At 41.9% G+C, this 15,846-nt stretch overlaps 1 protein-coding gene across 1 annotated transcript; it reads right to left on the bottom strand.

Annotated features, from left to right (window-relative positions):
- Positions 1–1,121: 1,121 nt before the first annotated feature.
- Positions 1,122–12,121, bottom strand: LOC149821589 (uncharacterized protein At1g03900-like). Its single transcript, XM_089980663.1, has 3 exons — positions 11,235–12,121; positions 1,620–1,895; positions 1,122–1,482 (listed from the first exon to the last, which is right to left on the bottom strand). Exons 1-3 carry the CDS (start codon positions 11,715–11,717, stop codon positions 1,414–1,416), a joined length of 828 nt encoding a protein of 275 aa, XP_089836789.1. The 5' UTR covers positions 11,718–12,121; the 3' UTR covers positions 1,122–1,413.
- Positions 12,122–15,846: the final 3,725 nt, after the last annotated feature.

Raw genomic sequence — 15,846 nt, 5'->3', positions numbered from 1 at the left:
GATCACATTCACCCAGACCCTGATCTTCATCGTCTGCATCAGTGATCAGAAGGCTGACTTCAACCGGATCCTAAACTGCTGTCCAGCCACCTTCACTGTGGAGTTTGTGTCTGCAGACACTCGTCTGAGAGGTGCATCCAGCTCACCACTCGCCACCCAGAGCACACGAGCAGGTCTGTTGCAGTCATCACCTGAAATAGGCCAACTAATCACAATCAACCTGACTGTCCTGCCTCCCTGCACCAAGCCAACTGGGTGCAGCCTCCGTAGGTTGAAATTTACCCACTCATCACCCGCAACCCTGTGGGAGTTGAACCTAGGACGATTGTTGAATTCAAAATTAATTTTGTATGATATTACTTGCATAGCACATAAATCATTAACTACATATTAAGCCTATGCCAACAATGGCCTAGCACATGAAAAAATTACAAAGAAAAACCAACGACCTTAGTCTGACTCTGCTATTCAGTGTAACACAAGCTACTGGATATGTAACACTTTGTAATGGTAGTTGTTCAAGATCATGATTGGATCGATCAGATACCACGGCCAAACTTTAGTTTTTAACGTATTGCAGATAGAATTTAGAAAGTTCAAGCAAGATTACCGTTGCTCGCCTATCGGAGGCAGAGCACATCCACTCTTAACATTTAGCCCTTACCAAACCACCGAATAGCTTCATATGAAGCATTTCCATTATGTGCACATTGTTGTAGTAAGTGCTGTCAAGTAGTTTTGATCCATCTTATTTGCTATTCATCCCTAATCTACATATGACTAACCATCATAAAGAGGCGGGTATAAGCCCTTGATCATTGTCTACAAATTGGTAAGCATTTGAAAAACCTATGGATTTAGGATGACAGACTGCCTTTACGCAAGTTGGACCAAAATTAAGCAGTGGCACTTTCTACAGTGCTCACATAGACAACTCCGGCAAAGAGGAAGTGCACGCTAGCACACTCCTGCTTGAGAGCCTCGCTTGGAGCAAGCCTACAACTGCTAGGACGCATACAACATTCAGATCCCATGTTTAAGAGGTGAAATATCAAATCATACCAATCATTCGTACATGCGTGCACACCAAAAATACATAATTAGCAGTAACAAACACAAAAGAAAAGAGAAAACAGTATGGGTAGTACCAGAATTACATGTATACCAACAGTCAAGAGTATTTCTCAACAGAAGAAATAGAGAAATTTGTGTATACTTAGATATTGAAATGGGCACATCGTTGGTGAATAAACTTTTATTGATAAACCACAAAAAAAAGGTTTCACCTATCTGTAAAATGTCGAGCACCAAGTATGTGTTACTGGCCAGAGAGAGGAGGGGAAGAGTGTGTCTCCGCTTCCCTTTTCATGGCCATTTTCTCTGTTCAATTTGATCTTGCATGTGCTAACAATCTTAGAAGGCCGCCCATCCAGATGCAGTGCCCTTGGCTGATCCTGAGCCAGTCACCTGAGGAAGGCTTCTCTGCAATCCCACATAAATCAAAATAAATCATTAGATTATCCCATTGTTAATCTCAAGCACGCACAAAGGTGACCATGTCTGCGTGTATGAGAGAGAGAGAGAGAGAGAGATTTCCCCTTGAGAATGGAAGAACAGACCTCAATCTTGGAGAAATCTAACAAAGGATCAGTACTATGCCTTGCACTTTCATTTGAGACATGGAGATGCCCAGCATCATGGGTCATCCGAGCAGCAAAAGAATCATTGGGTGGTGGTGGAAGAGGTGACCTGATCTTCGGTGCATCACTTGGTGGAGGTGCAAGGCATCCGCTAGCATTCCGTGTGCCGGACGCTCCATGTATTCCAGCAGCTGATAACATGCCAGTTCCAGTGGATGGTTTGTTCTTCACATTGATCCTGATTGTTTCGCCTTCCTGATAAAGCAACAATTGTTAATCCAAATAAAAACAAAGGGACTTGCTTACAACTTGAGGAGACACAAACCAAGATCAATTACCAATAAGGGATTCATAGGCCAACAGAGAATTCAATATGGATTTGCAGGCTCATACTGGCAGGCCAATACAAACTTTAAAAAGTTCCTGTCAGAATGCAAACTGGCTATTTTAAATCAGCAGCTCACAGAAGAGGTGCAGTTCCCTTTCTATGTCCTATATCTCAAGCTGATTCTTCAGCAACAGTAACATGTTTAATTGTCTTCTACAGTTCCCAAAACCTAAAGTTTTTTATCCATACCCATATGGATGAAATCTCGTTTTTTCCCTTTGTTCTGAGATTTTCCACATTGATGCAGTTGAGAGTACGAGAATTTAGTTATAGAAAGATCAGGCTCACTAATGTAAAGTTTAAATGTAGTGTTAGTACAGATATGCTTTTTTAATTTCCATTGGAATGCTACATTGATATGATGCATGAGATATCCCGAACTATAATACACTGAGGCTGTGCTCTCAAGGATGGTTCATGATAAACATGGCATATCCATCCACTTTGACAAGAGAACACCATTTAACACATACAGTCTCCTGGTATTTCCTGATAACTCAAGATTTTCCTGCATAGTTCCAAGTTCTAACACATCAAAGTTCATGCACGATAATTGTAGGACATTCACCCCAAATTACAGTGCTAAGCATCCAAAAGCCGATGTTTGCTAGCAGTAAGGCCACATCAGCAACACCACAGTTTCCAATACCAAGACAAGCACGAGCTCTTGAGCTAGATTCTACCTCTATATAGAGATTATCCGTTGCATGCTTCCAGGTTCCCATGGACACTTTTCTGTTTCCCAGTTAAAAGCTAGACTAGACTGCGGTTACCACTTCACAGGAAGGTCGATAAGGAAAGGTGAACCAGGGAGAAGGTGGTGGTGTTACTCTTCCCCAGATAGGAAGTTGTTCCAGAACTTGCAACAGAATGATCACAATGATTGTTCAGAGAAATTATGAGGTGCAAAACAACCAAATTTATTTAAAGAAGAAATACTTCTGAGTTATTCTGCCAACATATTCACTTTGGATCAATACCAACTCAAATCATTTAACAATGAACTATTTTAGCCACAGTAGCACTAGACACATCATAAATACAATATTGTGATATTATTGCAAAAATATAATTAGTTTATTAGAAATTTCCTTTTATTTTTGAAAAAAAATGCATAAGAAAAGTGGTCACTAAATATCATATTTGGTTGCCAACTTGGGAACTTACTAATGAAGCATCTTGGAATGCCCCTAATCTAGGCATATCAAGGGCAGCTGATGCAGTGGAGATGTTGGCAGCGAGACACCAGTCAACTGATTTCAATGATCAGATTTTGTATGGTCGAATGATGCTCAGAAAAGGAGAGAAATGCCCACTGGAAATCAGTGGGCCTGCTTCTTTTATTTGAAAATAATGGATTCAATAGATAAAAGACATTAGACTGAATGATAAACTACGTGAACAAATGCAATAAAAAAAATAAAACACTGGTAAAGGCAAAGAAAAGGAACTGCTAAAGAATAAGGCTGCTGCCAGAGAAAACTGTGATCTGTCCTTCGTAAAACCCTAAGAGAGGGTTTTAACTATTCAGCTGGCGGATTCGGGTCTCGGGTCCAGTCATGGACCCGAGACAAGATCCAGGTCTTCTTCTCGATGGATCTGGATCCGGGTCACGGGTCTTGGAGTAGGGTCTGGGTCCATCCTGCCCTGCATCATTCTCCCCTGGTGAGAAAGAAGTCGGCTCTGACGACTTGTTGTCTCCACAGTAAGCATATAGATCAGACACCTTAGATGTAGGAGAAAAGTGCCAAGTTTCGGGCAGCCCAAGGAGGGAAGATCGGTCAACTAGGCCTGCTAGCCGGGGCAACCCGGTCTCCTTGGTGGGAAGGAGAACTATCCTATGACCCTGAAAGACAAATGTGTACGTATTCCTACGGCCATCATGGATGGTCTTACGGTCAAACTGCCAGGGACGTCCCAATAGGATGTGACACGCACTCATAGGCGCCACGTCACACCACACTTCATCGTGGTAATGCTCTCCCATAGAGAAACGAACTAGACAACGCAGAGTGATGGGCACCTCGTTGCCTTTCTTGAACCATGCCATTTTATAAGGTTGGGACAATTTTTCTGTTTTTAGGTTCAAGATGGACACGACACTCTCGGACACCATATTCTCGCATGCTCCAATATCAATGATAACATCACATGCACGCCCCTCACAGTTACACCGGGTTCTAAAAATATTAGTTCGTAACCATTTTGTGGGGGTCGACTCTCGGGATGTGGTCAACACATGACGAATGGTTAACAAATTTTCGATGCTGCCATCGAACTCTATGACTTTCACCTCGTCATTACCCTCAACAAGCGACTCACCCTCGCTCTCACTATCGGACGCAGACTCAACAATGCCCTCTGCTAGATGAGTGTTCTTATTCATGGTGGGACACTTGGATGCAATATGACCTAACTCTTGACACCTAAAACAACGAACAATTGACTCATTGGGCTTACCCTTGGATCTGGTGTGGTACGCGGGTCCAGACTGATCGGGTTTGCTATGGTCGACTCCTTGGGTGGACTTTGAATCTTCTTTCCTAGGGGAGCTCGCTCCCCTGATTGGGAAACTCGACTTGGGTTGACTGGCCTGATCACTACGGGATGACATATGTTCCTGCCTCCTTTTCAGTTTCTCCTCTACATTCATAGCATAACTACTTGCCTGATCCAGTGACTCGACTGTGATACAACTGAAGTCGTCAGAAATAGCAGGACAGAGACCAGAAATATACCTCGTGACCTGCTGGCGGGCGGTCTCCTCGATCTGCACTCGTAGGGAAAGGTGATGGAACTCTGCAGTGTAATCTGCCACGGTATTGGTGCCTTGACGCAGGGTCAGGTACACCTTGTAGGCTCTCTCGGCATGATATGACGGCACGAACTTAGACTGCATCAACCGCTGCATCTCTTCCCAAGTTTGTACACGCTCTAATCCCTGTCGCTCCCTTGACCGCTGCATCTCAACCCACCATGTCTGCGCTAGGCCTCTCAATCGAGTAGAGGCTAGGGAGACACGACGGTGCTCGGTGACATCGTGGTAGTCGAAGAAGAATTGGATGGCATATGGCCAATCAAAGAACTGCTCTGCATCGAACCGGCCCGCGAACTCTGGAAGCTCTAACTTCACCCCATACGTGGAGGGGCGCTCTGGTGCTCTCTGCTGACGGGCTTCCACCATGCTTGCAGGGTATTCATCCCAAAAAGTATCATCCCACACTGCTCTATCATCGCGGTTCTGCTCGCCTGGCTGCTGGTGTTGTGCTACTCCAATGACGTGTGGACGACGCTCAGGTCGCGCCGGTCCCTGCTGAATCTGCCTCGGTCTGGCTGGCCCATGGGCGGGAGCCATCTGTGCCCGACGTTGGGGGACCGGTATGACAGGTGGTCCTGCGATAGGTGGAAGGGTTGGTCGGGTCTCGGGCCCTAGGTGGGTAGAAATTGGATAGTATGGGTTTGGGTTATAGGTCGGGTTAGGATAATGGTATTGGGTAGGGTATGGTATTGGGTTTTGGATCTGGGGTGGGTTACCGGGTTGGTTCTGATTCGGGTATCTGGTTGGGTTGGTATTGGACTGAGATGATTCGCCCGACTGGATATGGATCGGGCCTAATCCTAGACTATTCGTCGGACCCAGATTTGGATAGGTTGGATCAGGAATTGAGTTGTGGGGGTAAGAGGCGTGGTTTGAACTCAATCCACGATCCATACGATTATGGGTCTGGTTTTGACCCGACTCAAAATCAAGCTAGAGCTCCGCCCGGGTCCGATACAAGTTTGGGTCGGTATAGGATCCATTTTGGGGTTCAAAAGTAACGGGTTGGGTCGGATTTGTAGGAAACTGCGAACCGAACCCAACTGGGTAGGCTAGATAGGAGGGTGTGAGACCCGGACCCGCTCCCGAGAACCCAAAGGGTGGTCCTCGATAACCGGGTCCGGACCCAATTAACATAGGATCCAGACCGGGCCCTGAGAGGTCAGGCCCAGTCCAAGCAAAATCAGCCCCCCGAACCTGCGGTTGGGTTGCGACATTTCCCCCGCGCACAGGTGCTGGGAAAGTCGACAGACCCTCCCCCGCCCGGGGTACGTCTGGTGCGAAGGCTGCCTGACTGGGTAGCACAGCCGGGCCACGCGGGCCGTGCCCGCCCTGCAACCCCTGCTGCGTGGGTCGGTGCCAGGAAGGCGCACCCAAACTGCGGTTGGGGAGCCCCTCTTCAGTCTGGTCTGGCATCATGCTCGGGCCACGCGTGCCGTGCCCGACCTGCAGCCCCTGCTGCGTGGGTCGGTGCCAGGCAGGCGCACCCAAATGGCCACTGGGACCCCCTTCTCCCCCCAACCAAGTGGTTACCCCACCACAGGGCATCAGCGGTACCTCGGGGTGGGGCGACGTGAGGTCGGCGTACCTGCGCAGCCCCCTTCCTGCATTTTCTGGTGGTGCGGCGGCCTGAACAGTTGGTTGGGTTGGATCGTCAGCCACCGCTTCCACGAGGACAACCGTGCTGCCACCCCTAACCAGATCCATTTGCTGTGTAGAAGGCGTGGGAGTCGCTGCCGGTGATTCGATCCTCGCAACCCTATCTTCGACCCCATCAAGTCGGCGTGATATTCCGGCCACGTCACGGCTGATACGCAACACGTTCTCTTGCATCTTCGTCATCACTTCCATCATCCGCAGCATCGGATCTGCGTTGCCGGCATCTTCCTGCTTGATCGTCGTCGCCGGATCGCCCCTCACCTCCGAAGCCATCTTGCGTATGAGGGGAAAGGTGCTGGCTCTGATACCAACTGATGCAGTGGAGATGTTGGCAGCGAGACACCAGTCGACTGATTTCAATGATCAGATTTTGTATGGTCGAATGATGCTCAGAAAAGGAGAGAAATGCCCACTGGAAATCAGTGGGCCTGCTTCTTTTATTTGAAAATAATGGATTCAATAGATAAAAGACATTAGACTGAATGATAAACTACGTGAACAAATGCAATAAAAAAAAATAAAACACTGGTAAAGGCAAAGAAAAGGAACTGCTAAAGAATAAGGCTGCTGCCAAAGAAAAATGTGATCTGTCCTTCGTAAAACCCTAAGAGAGGGTTTTAACTATTCAGCTGGCGGATCCGGGTCTCGGGTCCAGTCATGGACCCGAGACAAGATCCAGGTCTTCTTCTCGATGGATCTGGATCCGGGTCACGGGTCTTGGAGTAGGGTCTGGGTCCATCCTGCCCTGCATCAGCAGCACACATTGGTTGGCATAGAAGATAGGGTCTACACGAAGCTAAGATCATAGTATGTAAACTACCTTTGGATGGCTGGTCATGTCGTACTCGTTAAACACGTTCTCTCTAGTGTTCCTTCATATGATTAATTCTCTCGTCTCCACAAGATTCCAAAGAAAGTTGCAAGCAGGCTGGAGAAAGCTCTGGCAAGATTCCTTTGGAAAAGTCAAACAGAGCAATGTTTCCATTTGGCCTCATGGGGACTTTTAACTCAGCTTGATATAAGGAGGATGGAATTCATGATTATGTCCTAGCTTTTAAAGTGGCGATAATTGTTAGGGAGAGAGAATGGACAGTAGGGCTGGTAAACGAACAGAGCAGCTCATGACTCGGCTCGGTTTGTCACGAACTCGTTCGTGATCGGTTCATATAGTTGGCAAGCCGAGCCACAAGCAGCTCGTTTAGCTTAAACGAGTCGAGCCCAAACACAAGGTGTTCCGCTCGGCTTGGCTCGATAGTGCTCATATATATATATATATATAAGGAAGAATGCATAAAATATATATAAAAAAGAAGGATGAATGAAAAATATATAGATTAAATATGGACTATTAAGTGTAATTTATAAAAAGTTATATATATTTTCAACTATAATATATAAAATGTATATACTATGTATAAATAACATGGAATGTTTTTACACGAGCAAGCACGTGTTCGGCTCGTCTTATTCAGGGACGAGCCGAGCTCAAACTCAGATCGGCTAAATATGAACACGAGCCGAGCCATGAGCTCAATCCACTAATAAACGAGCCGAGCCCGAACATGCCCTGCTTGTTTGTTCAGCTTGTTTACCAGCCCTAATGGATGGTGTTCATCTCGCATTAGGAACAAATATGGGGCCAAGCATCTGTTCCATCACTAGTCAAAAACACTCATCAAGGTTATATGGCTTTTCAGTCCAAGTTAGGCCTATCTACACAAAGCCTGAAAGTGATAAAACCAGGTTTCTTTTCTCAGAAAGATAGCAGGAAAAATAGAAACTGATGATGAGGAGTATGATTGTCCTTTCAACCTTCCAGGCCCTGCAGACCAGGACTTTCTTCATTTAGATGTTTCAAGTGCCTCCAGCCTTGAACATATGGTGTTTAAGATGTTATTTATAAAAACAACAGCATTCAAAATACTTTTATAAGGTTTGACAACATGCATGATTCGATGGAGAGCCTAATTCTTGGGCTCTTCTATGTTGTTTCAATACAAAGGATGGAGGAATGCTAAACATTAACCAGGAAAGCTGCCAAATTGGACAGAATTTAGTTGTTATTCTTCTTCTGCGGCTTAGATTTTTTCAACAGCAGGATTCTGTTAGATTAACTATTGGCTGGAGAGGAAAAATTATATAATCCAAAATAAAGTGCACACAGTTAACCAACAACAGCAATATAATATATCAAACTAGGGGGTAAGGATGCATCTGATGTTTTAAAAGAGTGTTTCAATCAGTTTATGGACCAGACAGACTCCAAATCCAAGTTTTTGCTTTGCAATTATTTGAATGTATAGATGCACTTTTGGCAAAAATAAGGCTCTGTTTGGGAGCCTTTGTTGGAAAATGGAAGCAGTGATGAAATCAGTGGATTTGGCAATAACATCCTCATGAGGACATTTTTGAAATCCACCCATTTATAACACCATCTCCCCTCCCAATACCGCTCCCCTCCCAAAACGGTGACTCCAATCAATGGAGATGCTTGGGATATCGTGAATCCCCCTTCACCGTTCCCAACTACGGCTCCCAAATAGAACCTAATTGCAGTTAGGCCATTTTCCTATACATATACTCCAGGAATCTGAATCTTCAAGGGAGTGCATGTTTGGCAGAATAGATTAGTTTGACACCTCTTAGTGTCCGCTTAATGAACTTGGTAAGCCATTAGAACCCTAACCTCCTGAAAACTGTAACTAATAGTTTGTTATCTCACCATATAGCAGATCAACAGTATATGGTTGATAATATCTACATATCAACCAAGCACCTCCTTTGGTGTTTGCCATTCATTCCAATGGTTGTTCAGGAAAGCTTGGCCTGACCTTTCTTTTTCCCTAACGACTTCCTCACGCATTCGTTTACTGCTGTTGGGATAGTTCAAGTTACGCCCTAGCAAGAGGTGGAGATTCATATGGAAATGGTGGCTCATATCAGCTAGGTGGTTTACCTGGCTTGAGAGGAATGGGCAGCTGTTCAACAGGAAGATATTTTCACTTTTATCTATTCATCACTCCATTTGGAAGGAAATTCATGCTTCTGATGTTCTCAAATGGCCTGACTGCGTCTTATCATGGATTCGGCATGAAAGTTTTGGGTTCTAACTGTTTTATGTTAAGCTTTCAATGTCTGTCTATCTTGGTGATCGCTCATCACCCAGTTTCTGAAATAAAATTTTACTTTCCCTCCAAAAATATCTACATATGAGCATGGTATTCAACACTAACCTGAAATATCAACTTGATGATAGGAGGTATATCTTGACTGAAATGGAAATTATTCCAGCAAAGTTCTTTAAATTAATACAGCTTGTAGAACAATACATATTATCTATTTTCCAGAAAAAAATTGTATCATATTTAGCATTTGAGTCAATTACATAATTCAGACCTTAAACAGTTACCAAATGGGCACATAAAAGAGAATGTGTCAGTGAAATATTTATTGTACATAAGATCAGGTAGATGTATGCTTAAACACCAACCACAACAAGATATGCCAGATTATCAAGAAGATTGATCTTTTGAGAAAACCAAATGTCCTCAATATCTACCAAAAACAGAACAAATATTACATGACGAATACATATCAAAGTGCAGTGACATCATATGTAGCCACTCTATGGAACAAACTTTCTCACCAGAACCCGCAGGTTATAGGAATCGAAAGTGGAAAAATCCAGACGCACAGAAGCTTTAGGATGAACAGATCAACTTCTTTTCTAGAGCAAACCCAAAAGGTACCAACAAATTGCATGTCCAGACATAATGAAGGCATGCACTTTACAAGATAGAGTTCCTGTATGATTTCTTCCTCGCATTGAGGAACAGAGATTCCAAAAATAATCAATCTATTACACTACATGTGATTACAACAGCTTAACCAGGATATAGTCCAATGAAATCTAATCCCAGTCAAATATAAAATGAAACCAATAAATTAAAGCTGTAGACAACAAAATCAATGAATTAATCAACAACAGGCTCAAGGAAATAAACAATCAAACAACAGGACTGAACTTTGGATGAACCAAAAGAGGGGAAAAGAAAATAAAAAAGGACATTCAACCAGGAAAATAAAACCAGAGAAAAATAAGCATATAACCTGAAGCCTCTTAAAACCTCAAAAGATCGCTAGGGAACCTGAAACTAACATGCTTCTTTCACACTTCTACAGCTTTATGGGAAATTTGCTTAAAATGAAAAGCTTGCTTCTCCCGATGTGAAAATGAACTTCTTTCATATTGGAAATGCCGTTTTTCATAATTCTCAACATTAACGTTCTTATTATAAAACTTACATATATAATGATTTTTTTTTGTAATAAGACTTAAATTTCATTTTAAGTGAAAAAGACTGATTTTAACTTTTAACTAATCCTTGTTTCATTTCCTACGCGTTTCTATTGGTCTTTGTTATACTCTTCTCCTTATCTTCATAAGCGCTTCAAACTTCATGCATCCAGGATTCCAGGCACTTCTTGAACACACACTTCTTGCTTCAAACTTCACGCATCCAGGAACTTCTTGAACATAGGCATCACGCATCACTTCTCACAACCGCTTCTTACTCTGATAACTATGGAGAAGACTGGTAAATTTGTAAGCAATAGAACTTAAATCAATTATCAAACTTAAAGAAGAAACCAAGAAACATGATTCCCATTAAATTCTCTAAACAAGCCTCGAAAGAAATCATAAGGATATCATCAATCATTCCGTTACCCTCAATCTGTGATTCACTGCAGGATGAATGTCAATGTGGCTATCATCGTTCTCTTCCCCTGAATCCCTCTCGTGCTCCCTCTTGACATACTTCTCATGATCCGAGAGGGCGACGTTGAAATCGAACGCCTCGTTCCTCTCGGTGAAGCCCAAGCCGACGAACGCATGCTTGCCGCTACCGTCCTCGATCTTCAGCACAAAGTAGCGCGACGAATCAAGAACAGTTTCCACGGAATTCTCCCGCTGGCCAGGAAGGACGAAGCAGGCGGCGAAGAGCTCGCCGGAGTTCGGATCCTCGAGCCGAATCTCGCACCTTTCTTTGCAAGAGACGACCCTCAATCTCCCCGACCAAATCTTATCCGATTGAAGCCACTCTCCGCATTTGTAGCCACCACTAGAGCTTCTAGGTGGAATTTTGTACACGGAGACTTCCCGGACGACAAGGAGAGTGTTCTCGAATGCTTCTTCTTCCTCAAATGACATTGTTTTCAAAGAATGCAGTGCTTTCCTCGATATGGGTATCGAATAATCGAAGCAAAAGTAGCGGATTTGAGGAGATTTTGATGGTAGAAGTGACCAAATTATCGCAGTTTTTTGTGGGGTTGATGTTATTCGACTAGGTTCGAAGCAGAAATAGGGGGTTCTATTCGGAGATCAAGAAATTGGGGTGTGGGATCGAATTCTAGAAATTCTTTTAAGCTCTTGATGTTCAAGCACAAAGTGTGTCTCGAATCTAGGTAAAGATGGTAACGGATTTTCCCGGAGGAATTAGAAGGAGAATTAGGAAATTCTCCGTGTTTCAACAGGGTGAATGAAGAAGGGATCGAAAATGGATTGATTCAGAAAACGGAGAGAGAGAGAGAGAGAGAGACCTTTGCTTCACCAAATATCATGTTTTTCTTTATTTCTAACTGAACATCAAGATTGCATTTGGAGTTCCGCTTATCTCCTGATCAAGAAACTTTAATTACCAGAATGCCTCCTTAGCCAGGTTTATGTCACTCCTGCCAGTTAAGGGTGTTGCCAAGTTATCTTGGTTTGAGCCGAGCCAAGTCAACTGGCCTCCTTCCAAGACATACTTGTGCAGAGGTAGCATCTATTGGTGGCTTGGATAGAATTTGCATCGCTCGCTAAGGACTTACTTGAGCTCCATGTCCAATCCGTAGAGCAAATTTCACTTTCTTATAGTTCAGTTCCATATCCAGTCCATGCAGCAAATTGCACTTTTACTTGACACTCTAACCCAGTTCAAATTGGTTATAGTTTTAAGATGAAATTAGATAAAGACATACACAGGATTTTTTTTAGTGTTTTTGAATAAAAAAAATGATATTTCGATCCTCAAAAAATTGTAAAGATTTTGGACCATTAATTATTCAAACCTTATAAAAATATATGCATGTGTTACAATTGAACTCTCCAAGACATGATCCTCATAAAATGAAGGATAAAGATTACATTTGTACATTCAACATTTAAGAATAAAACAAAAAAACACATTTGACATGTTTTTATCACTATATACAGAGAGAGAATAATGGGGAGGTGCCTGATGCTTTTTATGCCTATAGCGTGTTTATCGAGCTTTGGAAAGATTGTTTTTATTTTTTTTTAAATTACTCGTACAGAATCTACATTTGATGGGAATTGACTTTTGGATCACCAATTTCGATACCAAGTTAGGTTTTTATAAGATTCAAAAATCAACGTTCTATAATTTAAAAAAATATTTAATGCTTAAATTTTTTTTTTCTCAAAAAACATGATCCAAGTGTGATTTCCTATCTAATCCATGATGTCAGATTTTTGAAAAACAACCTGAATGCTCTTATCCACTGATGGTAAGCACAAAAAGCGTCTGGTCTATATATATATTAAAAATTATGTTATGTAAACTTTCATATGGATGGGTATCACACCGATGTGTTCAACAAAGTTAATATGTTAAGAGTTTGATTGTTTGATTATGCTTATTTATGAGAAAATACGACTTTTTGATACTTGAATGATATTATGAAAATTTGTAAAATGTTGAACTCGAAAAAAATGGTAGAATCTATTTAGTGTTGAATTTTTTTGTAAGAGTAAGGGCAGTTTTGTCCTTTAATTATGTGATATAAATAAATATATTTCTTATATAGAGCAGCACGTATTCCCGATGAAAATGAAAGTCATAAAGAATCCGTACGGCTGATATTTAAATATTAAAATATATTTTCCCTACCATTGGTCAAAAGATATGAGATAAAACTCTCTCTCTCCGAGAAATTATTGTTTATACTGAATTACCATTTTGTCCTTTACATCACTTTTATATCGATAATGGCCCTTTTCTCAACTTGACAAACGACGGTTGCTTTTACTTTTTTTTTTTCAAATCAAAGTGAAAGCCGGAGGAAAAAACAAAAAGAAATTGGATGTTCGGCTTCGTGTTTCTCTAGTTTGACTGCCTACGGGACAATAATAATGAATTTCTACTTTTCTGATAACTGCCAAACAAAACCTTTATCAAATCTATTAAATAAGGTCAAATTATAGGTCAATTTACAATAATAACTTTTATAATTAAATGTTTAATATATTTACTCTTTCTTATGAGGATGGATTTAGATTTTTAAGTTAAAAAAACAATATAGGAACGCCTTTCGAATGATGGATGTTAACCTGAGGTCCATATTTCACAGTTTTTGGGAAGAAATTTAAAAATACGGGGCCCCATTATTGAGATTGGGGGTAAAAGATTGGCCACTTAATGAAAATGGCTCTTTTATTTTTTCCAATAAGCAATTGTAATAGTTGTTGAAATCCTGCCAAATTTGTTTCTTCCATCGGTTTGAGATACGAGAAGGGGTGGGCAAATGGCCGGGCGGCCCAGCGGGATAAGCCGACTCAGCCTACCATGGGCCCAGTTTTGGTCAAGGTTTTAGGCCTTGACTCATGGCTGCTGGGTCTAAATTAGGTCTGATATATACATGGACTGGGCTTGGGTCGGTCCATGGGTTACCGAGTTGACCCAATGAGTCTAAGCTACCTAATTAAATTTTTAGTAATATTAAAAATAAAAAAATTCACTAGTTGCATAGTAGCTTGGTAACTATTACCATTACCTAATTAGTTACATTTATTTTATAAAAACTAAAAACATAATTAGTTGGTTAGATGGGAAGTTATTGATTATTATTATTATTTACTTAATTAGTTTGCATTAATTTTGTAAATTGCAATAGAGGAGCAGTGACGTCCACTCTTTTATTGGATTAGGCCACCAAACTTAAAAGACTTAAAATCGAGCGCTTTGCTCTTTAACTTTAAGTCAGCTTTGCTTGCTCGCTAAGTGCATTACTTTTGTTATCGGTCGCTTTGCTCCTTTTTGGCAAGAAAAAAATACTAACTTGTTAGTCCAAGAAAGAAAATCAACATTCTTTCAATGAAAAATCCTGAGAACCAGGATATGCAAACTAAGGGTGGCAAAATCTAACCCAACCCGTCAACCCGCTTCTTAGTTGGGTTAGGGTTTGGCTTAAATGGGTTCGTGTCATAAACAGGTTGACCCACCTAACCCGTTTATTAAACGAGTCATGTTCGTGTTAGGGGTATGCCAAGCCATTTGACCCATTTAATAAATGGGTTAGGCGGACGGGTCAACACGTTTAATTATTTATGTTTATCTTGATGATTGTAAGACAACGTGGTGGATATGTTTGTAGTATGGTTGTAACTTGTAAGACAATTATGTTGATGTTGTCTTTATGTTGAAGTTTTATGTTAATGTTGGTAGTACAATTCCATATTGAGATTTGGAGAAAAAAAAGTATAATATGTATTTTTTTTTCTAATTGTGTTATTCAGGTTAGACAGGTTATTCGGGTTACTCGGGTCGGTTATCGTGTCTATGTTATCGGGTTGACCCGTTTAATAAACGGGTTGCCGTGTCGTGTCAACCTGACCCATTTATTAAACGGGTTAACTCTGTCGTGTCGGGTTACCCGTTTAATAAATGGGTCATGTTCATGTTTGCCACATCCGACCCGTTTAATAAATGGTTCTTGTTGAGGTATTCTGACCTGCCAATCCGTTAATCCGACCCAATTGCCACCCCTAGTGCAAACTACAAGTATGACTCACTCATGTAACCACAAAGACATACAAAGGTGCATCGAAAGGCAACTGTGCCTGACTTTAGAAAACTGTTGGGATGCCTAGCTCATGAGAAGTATAGTTGGCCTTGTACGGTGGGTGTATCCACTACATGGCCATGCTTTATTAATCGATAAGTGCAACCGACGTCAGCTCCATGCTCTGTCTATGAATTATGGGAGTTTTCATTTGCATTTCATGAGGAAACCCGAAATAATGTAGGGGGAGGAAAACATGAAGAACGGAGGGCTTTTTTGGGGGCATTCCTTTTAAGAATTCCCCCAAAAGTGATGGGTAAGGGCTCTTTTTAAGGAATTCTTGAAATAAAAAGATAATTAGCTGGGTGCGTGAGACTAATGGTTTATTCAAGAATTAGAGTTGCTGACATTAGAAAATAATGTACAAATGAGTTTGGACCGGGCTGAACTGATGTACTGAACATTGGACCATTTGGTCAATGGGCTGGGTCATATGG

The sequence above is a fragment of the Nuphar pumila genome, chromosome 11, assembly GCF_984573655.1.
Source record: "Nuphar pumila chromosome 11, dmNupPumi1.hap1.1, whole genome shotgun sequence".
Lineage (NCBI taxonomy): Eukaryota > Viridiplantae > Streptophyta > Magnoliopsida > Nymphaeales > Nymphaeaceae > Nuphar > Nuphar pumila.
The sequence above is the reverse complement of the archived record's forward strand: the minus strand, read 5'-3'. Positions and strand labels throughout refer to the sequence as shown.